Raw genomic sequence first — 19,610 nt, 5'->3', positions numbered from 1 at the left:
ACGGTCATGTAGTAATGTGGGCATATTCCATGCATGTTTCAGAGAAGCATGGACAATTACATTTGCCATTATTGTATGCTTCATTAAGAGGTAAACTTATTTTATGTATTTATAAAATGTTTTACCAGGAAGAAATACATTTGAACGTTGCCTCTCGTGGTTACATAGTACATAAGTGAACATGGTATACATTATATACAAGACATTGCATGCACAGTTAAAGATAATATATATTATAGGTGTATGAAACAGTTACAGACCAGATTAAAATGTGAGAGACAGCTTTTAGTTTTGAAAGAACTTAGACTGATGGTGGCTGTGAGTCTCAGGTAGATTGTTACAGTTTTGGGGTGCTCGGTAAGAGGAGGAGGAGCGGCCGGATACTTTGCATGGCACATCTCTAATTTTGAAATACTATTTTGACTCGCGATGTCGTTTTTTTTGTTTTTAAATTCGCTTCTTGTCAGAATTTCATTCATCAAGTGTAGCTTCTTCAGGAAATTATCTATGGATGTGGTGGAACATAGCAGAAAACATAAGATTTAATTGAGCAGATCTCGCTGTAAATACCAACTGGAAGCGGACTTGGTTACTGTGATATCCACTATGTTGCATTAGTTTTGGACAGGTGTAGATTAGATATGAGTACACTGTTACATTTTTACATGTATTTCTTGCTAGACCTTTTGGGGGCCAAACTGGCTACATTATTTTATTTTCTGTTTGCATAGATATAGTTAGTTTTGAGAGAGGGGCGATCTCTTCAGCTGTTGTTGATCCTCTACTGGATGGAGGCCTTCCCAATTACCTTCCAAGTACTGTAGTTGCAAGCCTCTCAATGTTCACCAACAAACTTTCTGATTTCTTACCATTTTACTTTTGGTCTTTTGGAATCTTGTAGAGTACGATCTTTGTCCAATTATGGTAATTTCTGTGTGTGACCTAACTGGGCTAATTCTATTTGAGCTTTTTCACCCTTGTGATGACAGTCTTTTTGTTTGTTTTCAAACCCATTTATTTTTCCTATCACTTCAGGTAATACCCAATCTATCTACTCCTGAGTTGTCCAAAGCGCCTGAGTTGTTGTCTTTCCATACATTTTGATCTTTGTAGAGTTGACGTATTTGACAATAACTTTGGTCCTGCTTGTATTAATATGGAAACCCATCTTCATATTGCTTTGGTGAGTTGCGATTAGTTGCTGGATGTCTTCTCCGCTGCTTCTGGCCAAATTGCCAATGTTATCTGTTAGATGTAGCAAAGCTTAGTCTCTCCGGTGCTGCTGCATGTGCTGTCACGTGACCCCAGCGGTTATGGCACCGAGAATGAATGCTGTGCGGTGTCCCATTCTGAAGCATGGACCCCCCCTGCAGTTACATCGCGGCATACATTGTCCCTGTCACGGGAGACCAGGACGAATACCAGGGATCAATATCGCCAGACAGAACACGAGAGTTTATCAAATTAATTTATTGGAAAAACATCCACAACTATACAAAAGACACAAACATCACACATACCCAACTAGGGAATACCCTGCCTAACTAGTCGCAGGGACGTACTTGCAGAGACTTACCTTGTTCTCTCTTTGCCCAATGCCTACAGGACTGGTTTTCAGACCTGAGACCAGCACTGGATTGGACACTGCAGTTTCTCCCTGTAGGGCTGCGTCCAGGGTTGCAGCAGCCGTGCGGAGGCTGAGGGAAAGTGGGTGCTTTCCCTGGCCTTGGTCCGGGGGGCGTGTGGTCTGTGACATCACAGAGCTGGTTCGCCCTCCATTGGGTGAACTGCTCACGCGACCGGCCCTGCGCTCCCTTGAACGCTTGAATTTAAAATTTGGCTAAGACTTAGGCCTCGTTCAGGGTGTCAGCTGCAGGACTCGGAGGGAGGGCGTGAGGGAGGCAGTGCTGCAGTTTGCTGGGCGATCTGTGTTTATCCCCCAGCAGACTTTTCAGCGTTGGGGAGGGGGCGGGGTTACACACGGCAGGGTAAGTATCCAAGTTGCAGTCATGAAATCATTCTGAAGAATGATTTCATTGGCTGCCTTGGTCCCTGTGACGCTGCTACAGCTCCAAAAAACGAAATTTTCGTTTATTGAAACTGTAGTCCGCTTCAACTCCTGGCTTCGGAGACAGGGCAGTTGCTACCCTGAAAACGAGTATTCAAATTGAATACTTTGTTTCTCACGGCAGCACGTACGGTAGCACGCCCTCCCTCCGAAGCCAGCACCCTGAACGAGGCCTTGCGCTTGCGTAAGCGAGCCCCTGCTAAAGCCGCTCTCATTGCGGCTGCAGGGGGTCACTGCCGAGCAGCAGCGATGCGCTGACCATGCCCGAGGCCTAACTCTCTGCAGGCTCTGTCTGCTAGGGGTCTCCATCCCCACCTTTTTATATACTTAAACCATAATATTGCAACACTCAGGGCCAGGTGCTGCCTACATGCCCAGGCCAGATTGGTGGGTAGAGCTGCAACATAACATTTGCAACAATTCTACTGCAAACATATTAACCCCTGATTCCTGAGGTGCTGGAACCAAGCAAATATCTATCTATCTCTCATATAATACAATACAATACCAATGTATTACTGACGGGTAGGGGTAATGGCAGATTTAACCTTTATTAACAGCAGCCATATTTACCCCCACCTTCACAGTCCCCACCTCTGATTTTTGCTTGTTCGTCCTGTGCTTGGGACAGCAAGTCTTTCTTCATCGAAGTTAATTATTCTTCATAGTAGAATTGTTCATTAAGATATTTGAATTAAGAAAAAATAATCTTTTGATATGAAATGCTTGGGAGACATGGTGTCTCCTTGCTGCACTCAGTTGCTGATCCTTCTCTTACTGGTATCTCCATCTAGTCTGATGGTTGTGGTATTCTCGTAAATAATCCTTATAACGTCCGTGTATGCTTCTCAAATATTTTAAATGCATTAATAACTCAAAATATTTGAGGTGTAGACCGCATCCAATTTTCTGTAATCAACAAATCCTAAAATGAAGGGTGGGTTATATAAAAAGTCCTCCTGGGTGCTGGAACTCCGGTTATGTGCTCAAATATAAATCCAGTGAATATGTGGAAATAAACAATATAATAGACATCAGTTATACTGTGCTCACCTCAGGTACACTTCTATTAATACTGGTGTGTATTCCAATGAACATACCATGTGCATATAGGTTTCATATGTCAATTAGCCCTATATCTCCCACATATTCGGGCTGTGTTTTATTACCAATCTGTGCAAAATACTATTTATATGCTATAACACTGTGTTGTCTGGTGGGGATCTATTGTTGGGTATTTATATCATGTATACATACTGCTGCAATTAGATGAATGTATACTCAACTTTGCTTTTTCCTTGTCCGGGGTGGGCGTAATGTCAGTAGGTGTATAAGTAGGAAAGAGAGCTATCATGGCACAATAATGTAAAAAACTTTACTAAAATAACATAAAACAGAATCTGTAAGAATCGCATTCATGAATTCCAACTAAAAATTGCGCAGTTGCGAAAGTTGTCATCACCGTAGGTTATATTTGAGTTTGAGAAATCCTTTCTTGTTTGACATGGATGTAGCCTAGCCCATTGTGTAGCATCCACATTGAAAGCCAGCTTTTACTCTAGGTTGGTCAAGGTGATTGGAGGTAAACTTTTTTTTATTTGGTCTGTTGTTGAGGTCTTCATTTTTTTTTCTTTTTTATTGCTTCATCTTTTAACTATAATATGGGTAAGACTAAAGAGGATACAGTTTTAAACTTGCATCCTCCGTTATCCACTTGCAGATACTGTAGTCTTGCACTAGTCTGTCTATATTGAATTCTTGCTCTTGCATCTTAATTGCTTAATTTCATGTTTTCTCAAACTACTTTCTCATTTGCTGACTTATTATCCTATTTTTGTTGGCGATTCCTCCAGTTCTGTGCTTTCAGCTATAATATATATATCATTTTAAGTATCCCTGTGCCTCGCAAGCAAGCTGAAATGTTATTTTGGTTTTAGTTGACATTTTATGCTACTGTTACTGAGGTTTTTAATGTTGTCTCTTTAATCCGTTTTCCTTATTTGCATTAAAATGTAATTTGCAGCAAACCAATGATTAACTTGTCAAAAAGGTTGAAGACTGCACCGTTCTTAAACTTGTAAAATCTCTTTCATTGATTTTGATTTGGTCTATTTTCTATTTTGCTGCTTCTTGAAGGCTTTAATTCACGATGTTGGTAGTCTTAACGTTCTGCAAATTCTACAAATCTGTCCATGGTCGTTCCAATTGCCGTAACCATACTTACCAACGGATACTTTGGTTTTTCTGCTAGATCCCAGCAGACCGGGAGGTGTATGCTACCGATGTAGCGGATGTTATTGGTTGAGTTGCAACATTATTTAATGCATGCCCACACATAAATCGTTCAGTGTTAATACATTTAAGAGTTTAAATAGGCACCTGATTGACATGCAGTTTAGGATTATCATTTTTTTTTTAATCCTCTTAAAATGAATTGTTTATCCATTTGAAGGGAAACATGCATCATCTTTTAATCCATGTCCATCAAGCATTTTAACTAGTGCTGTATCAGTCTGTCTGAGCTGCGAGGTTGCACTAATGGTTTATACTCGAGCCTCGGAATGTGCTCATTCTGTAATCCACATTCTGCTGCTGGAGACAGTAAGCGTCCGGCCGTGTGACTCACTGCCTGGTTTAATAGGTGAGGTAATGCTGTGTGAGAGCTGATGTCATCCTTCACCTGAAGCTCCTTCACACTCCACTTCCTTCCTATTCAAGTGCCCTTCACGTCCTGCAGTCTCCAGGGATTAGCGGCAGCATGGTGTTCACATCAGTTGATTCATAAATATTGATAAGACTTTCATTTAAATTATCCTGCTGGCTGCAGTTAGCCTTTGTTAAGGGATTTAAGATCGCACAGTGATTGCATATGTAATATTGAGATTTATACAGTATGTGTATATGGATTTTTTTCAGTACTTTGAAGTGTTTTTTTTTAATGTATTTATTTTTTTTCATTTGGACATTAAAATATCCATGTTTATGCTTTGTTTTCATGGTTACTTATCCCTTGGAAAAAAAAAAATACAGTACATGATTTGAACAAGTTGTGAGAGGTGGTTTTAACGGGGGTTTTTTTTTTTTTTTTAAATTATATGCACTGCAAGGAAATATAAAATAGAAAGGTTGTCACTAGTAACTTGGTACTTGAAGTCTCAATCTTGAACTTTTTTTTTGGTTTGTTTTTTTTTTTTTTTTTTTTAAACGTTCGCTAAATGCTACAGAGGATAAAATTTCTTTGGTCATCCAATTCAAGGATAAAATATAAAATCTGTTTTTACTACCTGAGACCAGTTGGACAAAGATAATAAACACACTCAGCTGTTTTGGAGGTTTGTGGCTCCTCCCTCCCAGGGTTTAAGCTGTTCTTTTTCATGCAGCTGGTTGGGACAGATCCAATGCGATGATTCTTCCTCTAACTATAAAGGTAAATAAGAATTTTAATCAGTTGGTGTTAGGAACTGCAATATTTGGTTATGCCTTGTAGTGGCTTGCAGGCTTACAATGGTTTGACCACAGGGTTTAACTAAATGTCCCTTTTTTCAAGAGCTATTTAGGTAGTTCACTGTATATTTTTGTCATATTGGATGTTGCTTTGGGAACATTTTTTTGTTGAGTTTAATACATTCTACACTGATGCCGACTAAATCTGAGTATTTTTGTATGGTTGAAATCCAGTCTGTTTTTTCACACCCTAAGTCTTGTTCAGTTGGAAATCTTGGTCAGTAAATGTATGCATCTTTTGTTGATGCACATACTGTAATACAATTTGCAAAACAATGAGATGCAGAATCAAAACCGGACCATGACATTTCTGCAGAGAAACGTCCTTTTTTTTTTTTTTTAATTGGGTGGGGCGGTTGTAGTCTCAATAGCAAGTGTCTGCTTTGAACATTTATTTGTTGTTATTTAAAAAGGCCTGTAGTCCATGGATGTTCAGTTCACATCTTAATTTCTGCGTTTAACGGTTTTCCTTGTTAGGCCTCGTCCATGGTTGCTGCTTGCTGGCTGAGGCGCGCTCCCGCTCAGCACTGAGCCCCTACATCCGCAATTAGAGCGGCTTTAGTAGGGGCTCGCCTACGCTTCCGCAAGCGCGCGGAAGCGTAGGTCTTAGGGAAATTTAACATTTCCCCGCTTGCCGGCGCGCAGGGCCGGTCACGTGACCAGTTCGCCCAATGAGGGTCGAACCAGCTCTGTGACGTCACTGGCCTGCCCCCTGACGGCGCGCAGGGAAAGCCCCCGCAAGGTCAGGGAAAGTACCTGCTTTCCCTGAGCCTCAGCACGCCAGCGGGGAAGCTTGGCCGAGGCCTAAGGCTGCATCCAGGGTCAGCGCTTATGCGCTGACCTGTGGGTAGGCGCGCTCACGCTCGGCACTGAGCCCCTGCAGCCGCAATGAGAGCGGCTTTAGCAGGGGCTCGCTTACGCTTCCGCAAGTGTGCGGAAGCGTAAGTCTTGCCTACATTTTTAAATCAAGCGCTCAAGGGAGTGCAGGGCCGGTCACGTGAGCGATTCGCCCAATGAGGGCGAACCAGCTCCGTGACGTCACTGGCCCGTCCCCCGACACGCACCCGGACGGCGCGCGGACCAAGGCCAGGAAAAGCACCCGCTTTCCCTCAGCCTCCGCGCGCCTCAGCACGGCTGCAGTCCTATGGATGCAGCCTAAGGCGTGATTGTATAGGAAAATGCACGCTGTGCGCCTGTAAAAAAACAATAGCGGCGTACAAACCTGCTCGGTGTGCGCGCTGCGTGGAGCTGCAGGGTGGCTGTCTCCTGGCGCGATCTGCAGATTTGATCTTGGCTGGCAACGGGAGAACCGCTCACGACCACGCCTCCTTGCCTGCTCTCCCTGGTATAATCACTCTGCTGCCCGGTGACAGCGCTGGGTGACATCACAGAATAGCGCTGCCCCCTTGCAGCATTTGGTATAATTGAACCCTTAGAACATAAACTTCTCATGCAATGTGTGTGGTGTGGTTTTGTTTTTTTCTACCAGGTTTTGGTTCACTATTGGCATTCCCCCTCCATACTCTCCCCTTTTCCCGACAAGTAAAAACGCAGTTTATAAGTTTTTGTATTTTAAATGATTTTCTTTTTTTTTTTCTTTTAGGTCTTCGGTAATAAAATGATAATCCCGTCTCTGGATGGAGACCTCTTTCAGTGGGATCGGGACAGAGAAAGTATGGAAGCTGTCCCATTTACTGTAGAGTCTCTCTTGGAGTCTTCTTACAAGTTTGGCGATGATGTTGTGCTAGTAGGTGGCAAATCCCTTACGACCTATGGTCTCAGCGCTTACAGTGGCAAGGTGAGGTTAATACAGCCTTTTGGTGGGGGTGCGGGGGGGGGGGTGGGGAGTGGAGGGGTGCAGCCTTAGAGGCAATCCCATCTTTTTTTCTTTTTCACACAAGTTTGAAGCAAGGCGTCTCCAGCGCTGAACCCCATTAATTTCAGCTCCGGTGACCCCCTGCTTCCGGAGGTACCTCCTGAAGGGAGTGCCGGTATCCCCTGCAGTTTTCATCTTCCTCATCACATGGGCCAGCAGGAAGATGCACCTGATGACGCTGCAGCTTTCTATTGGCTCACAGAGCCCGGGAGCTTTGAAATGCAGAAAAATAGTGTATCCCAGAGTGACTACTGGCACCTCCTCCAGAGGCACGTACCTCTGGAAGCAGGGGGTCCCTGCAGCTGAAATTAACGGGGTTCACCTCCTGAGACCCTCTGCTTCAATTTTGCATGAAAAAAAAAACTGACTGGGATTGCCTCTAAAAAGCATTCCTGCATTTTGTATTTCTCCTTATTTGTATGTCCTTCAGTTTATATAATTGATGGCACTCTGTACCCCCCTGTACCGCACTGTGGAATATGTTGCCGCTTTATAAATAAACGATAATAAAATATTTCTGTAGAATCCCAAGTTTCTAGGAATTTATAGAGTATTGACCTAGCTATATTTTAAATCTAAAGCTGTATAGCGAAGAAACCTCCCTTGTGCACTCACAAACACCACTGTTTTAAGTGATCTGTAGGGAGAACTGTCACTGATGTGAAATGAACACTTTTTTTTTTTATTATTGAACAAATAACTTAAAGCTGGAATAGAATGGCTATTTTTAACATGCACATAAAATGTCTGTCTTTGGCAATTCTGATTCTTTAAATATGAAATGTAAACTACTATATAGCGAGGCTCTTGTAAAATATAAAGTTGGACATTGTTTTTTCTTATAGTACTTACAATGCACGCAGCGCTGTATGTAGAATTTTGTAAATACAAGCCATTTTAGCCCTAAATCGCTTACAATCTATATGTTGGCGTCTGAACAACCAGAAAATAGGGACTAGGAGAGCGGACACTGGGATTTTAACAAGGTTCACCCCCTTTCAAAAGCAGTATTGCTTTTAAGTTACTTAATTGGTTACCGTTATGTGGCTACATTAGTGGCCAAAAACCTGGAATGGGAAGTTTGGCAGGGACCAAATCGGCACTGGCGCTCCGCTGCCAGGACAGCTTGTCGCTGGTTACCTCGCTGCTAGATGACATTTTGTAATGTCCTCTGAGTCTGAGTATCTCCCCAGCCGCTGCTGGTCTGCTGGCATTTGTTAGCGCATATCCACGGGAAATGTAAAAATGTGTCCTGGCTGGACGTACGCATGAGCGCGCTTTCAAATGCCGGGGGAGATCCTCTGATTACATTTAAAAAAAGGCGCAAGGTGAATTGTCCTGGCGGTGAAGTGCCGGTGGCAATTTTGACCACAACCAAACGTCCTAAACCAAAAAAATCTGTCCTTTTCTTTTTCTTTTACCAAAGCGCTAGGTTTTTTTAAGCTTCTATTTAAACCTCACAGTCCAACACTTGGTGATTAAAGGCGCTCCAACGCCGAATTCTTTCAGTTATAGCATGTAAACAATATGCAGATGAACAGGATAGCACAAGGGGATTGACACTGAATGTTGTAGTAAAGTCCTCAGACAGACCAATTATCCCCGAAGGGCAAGATAGGTAGTTGTGAACCACAATCAAGCCCTCATTGGGATGGTTCATGGACTCACAATGAATGTTCATAAAAAATGATTCCTCCATCCTGTGTGTCCTGATAGGCGTGCAGCCAAGCGAAGTGATGCTGATTGAAAGAGGTAAAGAGAAAAACTGGCGCACAGCAAGGAGTGGGTCCCAAATGGTGTGATAAAAAATACTTTTATTGATCCATCTTTAAAAAGGAGGTTAGCACCCTCCTACGCGTTTCGTGTATACAATACACTTTATCAATACTACACTCATTATCATGCTACATTATCCTTGATAAAGTGTATTGTATACACGAAACGCGTAGGAGGGTGCTAACCTCCTTTTTTAAAGATTGATCAATAAAGGTATTTTTTATCACACCATTTGGGACCCACTGTGCAAACAGCTGTGCACCAGTTTTTCTCTTTACCTCTATTTAAACCTCAATCGTACGAAGTCTCACACTTTGTGACGCCTAAAGCTGCGCTTATAGTGCTGCGACTGCGCCATCGTGCAGCACCATAGCAAGTACATGCAGTCCGTTGCGGTGCCCATAGTGTGTGCGTGACCACGATAGCGCTGCAGAGCGACTGAGCGATCGCCGGTAGTCAAAGGATTTTGACTTTTTCCCCCGCGATCGACGCTTGACGTCAGCGGAACGTGAGTGAGCGGTTTAGCCAATGAGGGTGAACCGCTCAGCCACGCCCCCTGTCGCCCTCCCTTGGTCTCCTGCACCACAGTGCTGAAATCGCGACGGCTGACGTCACGCGGTCGCGTAGCCGGTCGCATAGCCAGCACTATAAGCGCTGACTAACGAGCTGTGTTAATTTGTATGAATTAATGCATCTTGTCACTTATGTACTGTAGGTAAAATACATCTGCTCTCCCATGGGCTGCCGCCGGTGGAATGAAGAAGATACAGAGCAAGAAGATATACTTCTATTGCATCGAAAGCAAAAAACTGTGCGTGCGGTCGGTCCTCGTAGCGGCAGTGAAAAGTAAGTGTTGAGCGGAGTGTGCCACAGATATTGAAGTAAATGGGTGGCGGAGGGGGGGGGGGAGAGCACGACTTACAAAGTTAATACATTGGGAAGGTGAATACTGACTCAAACATGGCAGTTGTAATGGATGAAAGTATGTTGCAGTATTTTTACAGCACTAGATCTAATTTTCTATGTCTTGGAATAAAGCATAGGCAATTACTTCATTTTTGCCAACTACGCTGGTAACATTTCTGGCTCAACTCCAGTCCTCGAGACCCAGTCTTCGACTGAGCCACTGATTGGACCAGCTGTGCTGAAGCCGTGATATTCTGAAAACCTGACTGGGTTGGTGGGGGGTCTTAGACTGGGGTTGAGCACCCCATCTCTACTGCGCTTCTGCCATTTTCCAATAGACTTTCTGAATTGTTCATTCTTCTGGGTTGCTGTCCTGTGTATAATGGCTTCTCTTCTCCCGACAGGTGGAACTTCAGTGTCGGGCACTTTGAGCTACGTTATATCCCTGATATTGATCATGGAGTTGGGTTTATTGAAGGCCAACTTGAATCTAGCGTAAGCACGGACGAGTCTAAAATTATTTTAGGTATGGATGACCAAGAAACTGGGACAGAGGACATGGTCATAAAGATTTCTGTAGCCGATTGGAAAGTCATGGCTTTCAACCGACTTTTGGGCCATCTGGAGTGGGAACAGCAGGTATGAAGGTTTACCACAAATGTGGAATATCTGCTTTATCTTGCCTTTACAAGAGAAATAAGTACTTGTTTGACTTCTGCTTGACCGGTGTACCATTTCTGGTAATGGGGGAGAACATTTTTAGTTTCAGATTGTCTTTCTGTTTTATACTGATGGAATTAAGACATTCTGTCAATGTTTATTGTATGTGGCCACTTGGTAGCATGTTTTCAGGGGTTGCTTTAATATGCTTCATCTGTCAGAATTTGAAAAAGCCATTTGCTTGGTTTTCCCACTCTTCTAGTTCTGTACGCCAATTGCTTCAGCCTGGTTAGTTAGAAATGGAAAAGTAATTCCCATCAGTCTCTTTGATGACACCAGCTACACATCTCACGATGAAGTTCTAGAAGATGAAGAAGATATTGTGGAAGCTGCTAGAGGAGCCACAGAATCCAGCTTCTATTTGGGTATGTTTTTATGACGTGTGTGTGTGTGTGTATAGTAGTTGTTGTTGTTGTTATATAATATTTAATATTATACGCAGTAATACAAGCAACATAATGGGAATAAGTGTGTCATCCATAAAATAGCAAAAGGAATCCCTTCCCCGAAAAGCTTACAATCTAAGTGAAAGTGGGGAGAACTTGGGGTGTTTTGGTAAGTGCGTCTGCAAGGGGTCCAGGTCAGTGGCATCTTAGATGTATAGTATCAGCCTGGTGTGTTTTTAAGAAAGGTCCTGAAGGTGGAGAGAGAGTGGTAGTCGTATATTAAGGGCATTCCAGAGGTGTGGGGCAGCGAGTAAGAAAGGTTTAAGGTGGGAGAGGACTTTAGATACAAAAAGGTAGACAGAAGTCCTCCTTGAGCAGAACGCAAGAGTCGTGATGGTGTATAGCGAGAAATTAAAGCCGAGATGTAAGGAGGGGCAGAAGAGTGTATAGCTTTTAAAAGAGCGTTTTGTAAGTGACATGGGATTTAATAAGCAGCCAGGAGAGACGCGGAGAGAGTAAAGTGTAGAGGTGGGCAACTCCAGTCCTTATGGGCCCACAAATTAATCAATTTTGAAGGCCATCCTTGCTTCAGCACAGGTGGCTGTCATTGAGCCACCTGTGCTGAAGCAGGGATATCATTTAAACCTGACTTTTTGTTAGCCCTTGAGGATTGCAGTTGCCCCACCCCAGGAGTAGTGATTCTAGCAGCCAGCAGTATTTAAGAATGCTGGAAAGTAGAAGATTACAATAGTCAAGATGGGAGAGAATAAGGGTCTGGGTTAAAAGGTTTTTTTTATTTGTTTGTTTTTTTGGCAGTAAAGCGACAGGAAAGGGTGTATCTGTGTATTGTTAGAGGACAAAATGATCGGTGAGGGAGGAGTCAAATGTGACATTACTTTTTCGAAGCCTCTGTGTGTACCATGCCAGTGTGTTAAAGATAAAGAAAATGCACAATGGCTTGTTTCGCCGCAGCTGATATATCTTTTAGCATGAAACAAAAAAGCTGCACTTAGTGCTATTATAGTCATTTCTGTCATAATATGGGGCACTATATAATCCGCAGGACTATGGAATAATAAAAAATAAAAAAAACGTATAACGAGGGGTGAAATTCTGATTTGTGACTTTTCCAAATGCAAGTGATTCTGTGGAAGAAATAAAACCCCACTCATACTTTAGGGTAACAGTCGATCAGAAGACTTTTATTACAGATTGCGTAGCTATCAAGCGTACAAGAGTCGAACCTGAGTCTGAATAAAATGGATAGTGAAATTTTTATCCTAAACATCTACTTTATAACCGAGGCAAGGAGGTATTGCATGCATATTCTCACAATGGCTCAAAATGGGGTGTGTACAGTACTGCGCTCCGTCACTTAACTGTTGTTTGCTACAGAAATTGGCATATGTATTGCAAGCTGAGCTAAATAGAAATGAAACAATAATCCACCTCTGTACTGCGCAAGAGTCTGAATTTATCTTCTACACTGGTAAAATTGGGAAATCCTATTAAAATTTGAGCGAGGGGGGCATAAAATTGGTGACATTCTGAGCAATTAGATTTGTGGCTTACATTCGTTCGTCTCGAAGTGACACTCTGCTCTTTCACTGTATAAATGAGGGGCAACAATGACTGGAAGAGTTGTCTTAGCTGCTGGAATTGCAATTGCATCTCGCATCTGTCTGTCCTGTGTACCGAGAATCCTCTGTAATGTAATTCTGCCGGCTCAGCTGACATCCCACAAACTTACTTACTGGTACCCAAAAGCTCTCTGCTCATGAATGGACAGATTCTGTCTCTCCCTCCCCTCATTCAGAAAACGCATCTTCAAATGCTGTTTCTCTCGCAGTTATCAGCAATTAAAATTTTAGATACACAGGACAGACCGATGCAAGATGCAGTTTTACTGATGGGATTCTGCAATTGCAGTTCCTGCAGCTAGGATAACTTTTCCTGTTTTTCATTCGGATTGATCTTGAATTTAGTCAATCAGCAGCTAACTGAAAGCTTTGTTTTATTGAAAAAAATAAAACTGCTGTGCAACCGAAAATAAATGCATACCTTTTAGTCTTCAGATATTCTACTTTTGTTAATAACTGTCAAACTCTGAATAGTCTGTCCGAGCAAAACATTTGTAAATATTGAGAGATAATGGTCTTGATTTTCTGTTCGGCTGCCATCGTTGCTAATATCTTCTGAATCAGCTGCCTCAGGAATTCCCCCTGTTCCGAAGGCCTTTCTAATCGTTAGTGCTGCTGTCTTCTAAGGCTTCCTTCACCCAACATGTCACATAGGAAAGTGCTGCTCGTGCATTTTTCTAGTCTGTGTACATGTGAAGTCCTTCCGTCATCCATATTTCCCAAAGGTTTCTCACCTTTGCCTTGCAGGATTTTATACTCCGTCTAACAGTCGTAATTTTTTCTTAAGGCCTCCTGGAATGATCGATAATTCAGCAGAAACACTTTTGCAAGCGCTTTTGACTTTATTTTGAACGTGGGCTTTCAGAGTCCATTATTAAGAGACCTCTTGGGCTGAAAAAACAAAACACTCCTTTTGCATGTGCACCACACAGTGTCCAACCACCTTGTCATAATACGCGCGTTCATCCAGCCCTTTTAGTTTACTTTGATTTTAACCCCTTTGGGAAACTCTTCCTTTTGGTAAAATTTTCCTTTTTAAAACTTGGTGGATCCAACTTTTCTCCACCTGCAGCGCAAGTCTAAAACAGCATTAATGTTTGATTTTTCATGACCAGGAAATAGTGCTATTCCCACAAGCATCAACAGTACGGCTTGGAGGACGGTCAGAACTGAGCGGCACCTCGTCCATGTGTATAATTTGACTGGGACGATAGTCAATAAATTATCTTTCAGAAAAGCCTCAGCCTTTTCCCAGTCGGCGGGAAGACTTTGACAGACGGTTGTCCTTTGCACGCCCTTACATTTTTGTGGCGCATGAAATGATGGCACCACGTGGCCTCGCCTTAAACTTTGCAGCCCCATTTCTCAGGCCATTATCTGAGCCTTGACCTGAATCTTCACAGCGGCGATTGGGAGACCAGCTTCTTGTTGAACAGTCATCCATCTAAAGAGGTGTCCTGCTAGTATCTGCAAGGCTGGGAGTCCGTGGCGGTTCTGTGTTCTTTCTCCCAATTCTAACAGTTCTTTTGTCAACTCCAAGTAACTGTCCTGCGTCACGGTTCCCGGCCTCTAACGCCTTTTTCATGACTAAGTTTAACATCGGCGGTATAACTCGCATTATTTCGTTACCCTGATAATGCGCTGTGTCCTTCATTGCTGAATAAATTATCGGCAAAAAGCCATAAAATGCACCTGGCCAATCAACCTTGTGGGAGGACTAAAAAAAAAAAAAACCTAAACTGCGCAGATATATTCAGTGCCGTATTTGCTCACTTTTAATAACAACTTGTGGATCATAACTGAAATGAGGGTAATATGATGCTCTGCGTTTTTCAATCTAAAAAGTTGGCAGTTTGCGTCTCTGGCTACTGAAGTACCAGTTCTCTTTCCCTTTAAAACACAACATTGCTTACATGTGCATAGTTGAGTCAAGTTTCTTAATTTAGAACTTGGTAAGCGATGACTGTGTAAACATAAAGGCAGGTATTGTTAAATCTGTAAATGGCTAGGCATCGTAACACCCAAAGTGAACATAGTCCAGCTAGTTTTTCAAAACATTGCCAAACTGCACTTCGAAATATTAATGTAAGTACTTGCACCACTGAGTGTTTTTGTTTTTTATTTTTTATTTTTTTTCTGTGTTGCATCGTTACCTCGATGTGAGTTTTTAAAAATGCCATTGTAATTTGTTCAGTCTATTCTTTATGGGACAACACCTGTCAAGCATGAGTGCTTTTTGCTCTTTAATACATTGTTCTCTCCTTCAAAAGTAAATGATAAAACTTCATCTTCTGCATTTGTTTTCCTCCTAGGAATGTACAGAGGGCAACTTTACCTGCAGTCATCTGTCCGAAATTCGGAGAAGTTCCCAGTAAATCCCAACGCTTTAGATACCAGGAGGAATGACAATTCCATTATTTCTTTACCCAGAATCAAATGGAAGCCTTTAATCCGTAAGAACCGTTTTATTACTTCATTTACACTTCATCCTGGACATAAATGTCTTCGGAAGCTTTTTTTGTGGTGATAAAATCACAATGCAATGAGAAACCGCAGGCTTTTTGTTAAATCAGTCATTTGTTTCTAATCATATTGAGTCCTCCGTAGTTATAAGATATACAATCCTTTTTGTAAATGAAACTGGTACACAAAAGTTTCAGGGCTCCCAATAGTCTGTCATTTCACAACAGTCATCTGTAAAAACAGAGGACCTACTGTAGCGCCGACGAGTACTCTAAAACAAATCTGGGGCAATCACCAACAAGACCCAGGTACATGCAGGGTACATGCTGCAACGTTTCAGTGACATTTCTGCAGAGAGACTAAAGGCCCATCGGATTAACACAGCGGGGGTCCCTGGCAGTCCCATTGAAACTGAATGGGACTCTCAGGGACCCCTGCTGTGATAATCCGGTGGGCCATTAGTCTCTGCAGGAATGTCACTGAAATCTTGCAGCATGTACCCAGCATGTACCTGGGTCTTGTTTGGTGATAGCCCCAGATTTTCCAAGGCAAGTTTTAGAATACTCGTCGGCGCACCTGTACTTTCGCCAGTCTGCAAATGTCTGCAGTATGGGACAGACACTCTCATTAACCTTTTTTTTCCACAAAATACAGTGTATTGAATTCTTTGCATCGATTAATGCGGTTCTCCTTTAAAAAAAAGAAAAAATAGAAAAAGAAGCAACCTTTTTATAATGGGACTACTTGTTATAGTGTCTCATTTTGGCGTGCTATGTTGATTAAAGAAATTACTTATCTGGGAACATTTTCGTTTATAGGGCTGGAACCGAATAACCTTGTTTGACATGGCTCTAATTTTCATGCAATTACAGTAAATCCTTTATTGAATGCTGGGCATGTATGGAGCGGTTCTAAACAGGTGTTTTACAAACATGGCACTCTTGAAAGTGTATTTGTGTTTGTTTCCCATTTCAAAGTGTGCAAAATGGGTCAACTCCACTTACCTTTGGGGTTAGGGTGGAATAAATTGTCAATCACAACAGATCAATTAGTAGCAGTGTTTAAAAGATATATGTACTCTTAACAGTTTTCTAAACAGTACAACTTATTCAATCGCCTTTATTCTTAGACTCTCCATCAAGGACTCCTGTGTTGGTTGGATCGGATGAATTTGATAAATGTCTTAGTAATGACAAGTTTTCCCATGAAGAATACAGCAACGGGGCACTTTCCGTTTTGCAGTATCCATATGGTAAGTGTCAATTGTATGTTTTTCTGTATTGTGTGCGCTTTGGAAAGCATACATTTCTCCCCCCCCCAGTTTGGAAATATAATGCATTTCAATATGACTTTCTGTTTACAGAACTGTGTTTGGTATAATTTTAATTGGCATGCTTCAAGTAACACAAAATTGCCATACTTTTTGTATTTGTCTCCAAAGTATGTGATTATGGCTAGTGAATGTTGATATTCTGTGTTTTTTATTTTATTTTTATAAACCTGTTTAAAGTGTTTGCTGTTTTTTAAACACTTGGATTGATCTTATGTGACCTTGGAGGTATGATGGGCTTCAGTGTAGCACTGAAGAGACTAATAATTCCTGCAGACATTGACTGCACCAAGCCATTTCTGAGATAAGGGCAGGTATTGGTTCCCTTTTCAAGGATCTATGCAGCTTGAATGCTTGTTGGCAGGTGTTGCTATTTTTCATGGGAGGGGGGGGGATTTATGCAAAATCGATGAATTATGTCTTAACTTATTTAGTCTGAAGTATTTAAGCATTATGGACATTTTAGTGTTTGACTTGGCATTGGGGAACAGCGGCATCTACTGTAGCACAGAGGACTGCAAGGGAGTCATGCTACATCTTTGCATCTTCCTTAATGGGGATGTGCCACAGTTTGTTCCAGTAACTGCAACAGTCTATTCTCCATCCATGCAAAAACTGTAGAAGAGAATGGGCACATCGGAATGATTCTTTATTATGCCGTAGCTGACTTTTGGCAGCCTCTCAAGGCAGTAGCTTCGCTATTGCAAGCTTTTAGAGAGCCCGCTTGCGAGCAGCAGTAACGTCGGCTATCATATTATAAAGAATAATTTGCTGCACAATCTGAAGTGCCCATTCACCAAAAGTTACACTATCCTGCAGGACCAATCAGGGGGCCCCTCGAGAGGATCGCAAGGCATTGGACGCCAAAAAACCCCCCAAAACTATGAAAGGAGTGCACAATGTTACATTTTAGTTCTCAGTGTAACACCATACATTTCTTGGTCTGAATTAGGACTCCACTGTACCAAAATTCAGAGCCAAGTTTCTTGTGAAGAAGCCGTAGAAGAGCTTCTGAAGTAGTGTACAGTAACTGCTGAGCATTTCACCTGGCTCAGATCTTTGGTTTGAAACACTTTATATACTTCCTATGACAGTACAAATGAAAGGAGATTAAGCCCCCCCAGTTATTTCTGTTCAACTGGTCAAGGGGGTAGGTTCTCTCCTCCATAAATTTTTCTGTAACATCTTCGTATAGGGAGGTCAGGCTTTCTTATTCCTGGGCTACGGAAGATTTTGCCTGAAGTTCCCAAATGCCACAATACGCTTGGTTGGCAAGTGGGAGACAAGCAGGTGTGGACTTACCCATGGTCCTAGCCATTGTACTGACAGTATGCTACCTGCATTTGGTATTCGATTGCAAGCAATGCCTTCCTGTTTAGCTGAACAAGATCTCGCTGCAGTCTGAAGATTTTGCTTTGATCGTTTGCTACTCTAGTCCGGAGGGTAGAGGTCACAGTTCTGGAAACGGGCCGCACTGGTGCTGCCTATGGTTCCAAAAGGCAGGATATGCTTACCATGATCTGTCATATCTTCTGTGGAGAGTACTTGTGCTGCTAAATATAAACAGGATTTGTATGATTGCTGTATGACGGTATGTAAACTTCAGAAGTAGGTGAGTGTCACCAAAAATTAAAATTAGACCTTGGGTGGGACTGCCTTCTGTTTAATGACTCGCCTGTTCAGGCTAATTGGTAATTTTCTGTAAGTAAATATTGGCCTGCTCCCTGCAAGTGAGCCAGACTATTCCACCTGTCTACTCCGCTTGTGTGCTCTGGCGACCTCCTTAGACGACTCCCATAGGAAATGTATTTCTCCCCCCTGTTATGCGGTCTTCCTATTACCTGACTTTTCCCCCCTGGCATGGAGGGACCAAAAGAAATTGAATTATTGTAAATCGGTAAAACTAATTCTCCTTTTCCTCACTCTTAAGAAAGAATCCTTTGGTAAAATATAGGTCCAATTTTGATGCCCGGTTACAATTTTCTTTGAATTGTTTAATTGAGCAACCTGTGAAATGAAAATCGAGCAATTTTTTTTTAAGCTGAAACAATCTAATCTATTTAAATATACAAACATGTAAACACTGTTACCAATACACTGGACTGAATTAAAGAAAATTAATGTCTCCAAATATTCCATTGCCATAATTAAACATTGCAAAGTATTAAAATTTACTTTTGGACATTCTATGCCACAGTACAACATTAATAATATATACCAAGAGGGAAATCATTAGTCCCCATAAAGAGAAATCCTTTGGACCCTATAACCTAGATCTAAACGATTTTATGTAAAGAAAAAGCAAAATAATGTATGGCATCTTCTTTTTTTATAAATGACATCACTTGTTGCAGATTTAGCCCGCTTAAACACAACTTAAGGAGACATTAACATGACTCGTACAGTAAGGAGCATGTGCACCGTACCAATTATTTCCCTCGCGCTGCAGTAATACCGGTGTATGTGCTACATCTGTACAACACTGATAGAAATAGACGCCATTCCATTTTGAATGTGGCTGTACAAGTCGCAGGACTAGAAAACAATTTTTGTGTGACATACTAAAAGTCCTAGGTTTATATTTAAGAGTGGATATGCCTAACCTGAAAATGGACAAGTTGCAACTGTTGGAGGCCTGAAATGATGTTTGCGGCGTATAGTATTCAGCAGCCTAAAAAAAACATTTTTCTGCCATTACAGGTGTGTTGGTTATCCTTGCATAAAAAGTATGATGGTATTCTGTTTTGGTTATGCAACATGTTGGCACTTTTAAATCCTGTAGGGCTTTTGTAGGTTCTTCGCGCACACATCTTGTAATGGTTACGTGGGAGAGGATGAAACGCCATATTTAGGTGCTGTGGGGATGGGAGTCAGTTCTCAGCTGTTTGGTATGGCTGACTATTCATGAGGTAACTCATTTGTGTTCTGCAAGGCAATAGAG

The 19,610-nt window shown here is 42.0% G+C and overlaps 1 protein-coding gene across 3 annotated transcripts in view; it reads left to right on the top strand.

Moving 5' to 3' along the window:
- The window catches only part of EIF2AK3 (eukaryotic translation initiation factor 2 alpha kinase 3), a 51,773-nt gene that overhangs the window by 8,746 nt on the left and 23,417 nt on the right, over window positions 1–19,610 (top strand). For all 3 annotated transcript variants that reach the window (XM_075571983.1, XM_075571974.1, XM_075571991.1), the window contains 6 exons: window positions 7,176–7,370; window positions 9,940–10,070; window positions 10,535–10,769; window positions 11,053–11,215; window positions 15,189–15,329; window positions 16,469–16,591. In XM_075571983.1, the coding sequence (XP_075428098.1) occupies window positions 7,176–7,370; window positions 9,940–10,070; window positions 10,535–10,769; window positions 11,053–11,215; window positions 15,189–15,329; window positions 16,469–16,591 (988 nt within the window). The remainder of the gene's footprint in view (window positions 1–7,175; window positions 7,371–9,939; window positions 10,071–10,534; window positions 10,770–11,052; window positions 11,216–15,188; window positions 15,330–16,468; window positions 16,592–19,610) is intronic.

The sequence above is a fragment of the Ascaphus truei genome, chromosome 1 (genome assembly GCF_040206685.1).
Source record: "Ascaphus truei isolate aAscTru1 chromosome 1, aAscTru1.hap1, whole genome shotgun sequence".
Lineage (NCBI taxonomy): Eukaryota > Metazoa > Chordata > Amphibia > Anura > Ascaphidae > Ascaphus > Ascaphus truei.
The sequence above is the reverse complement of the archived record's forward strand: the minus strand, read 5'-3'. Positions and strand labels throughout refer to the sequence as shown.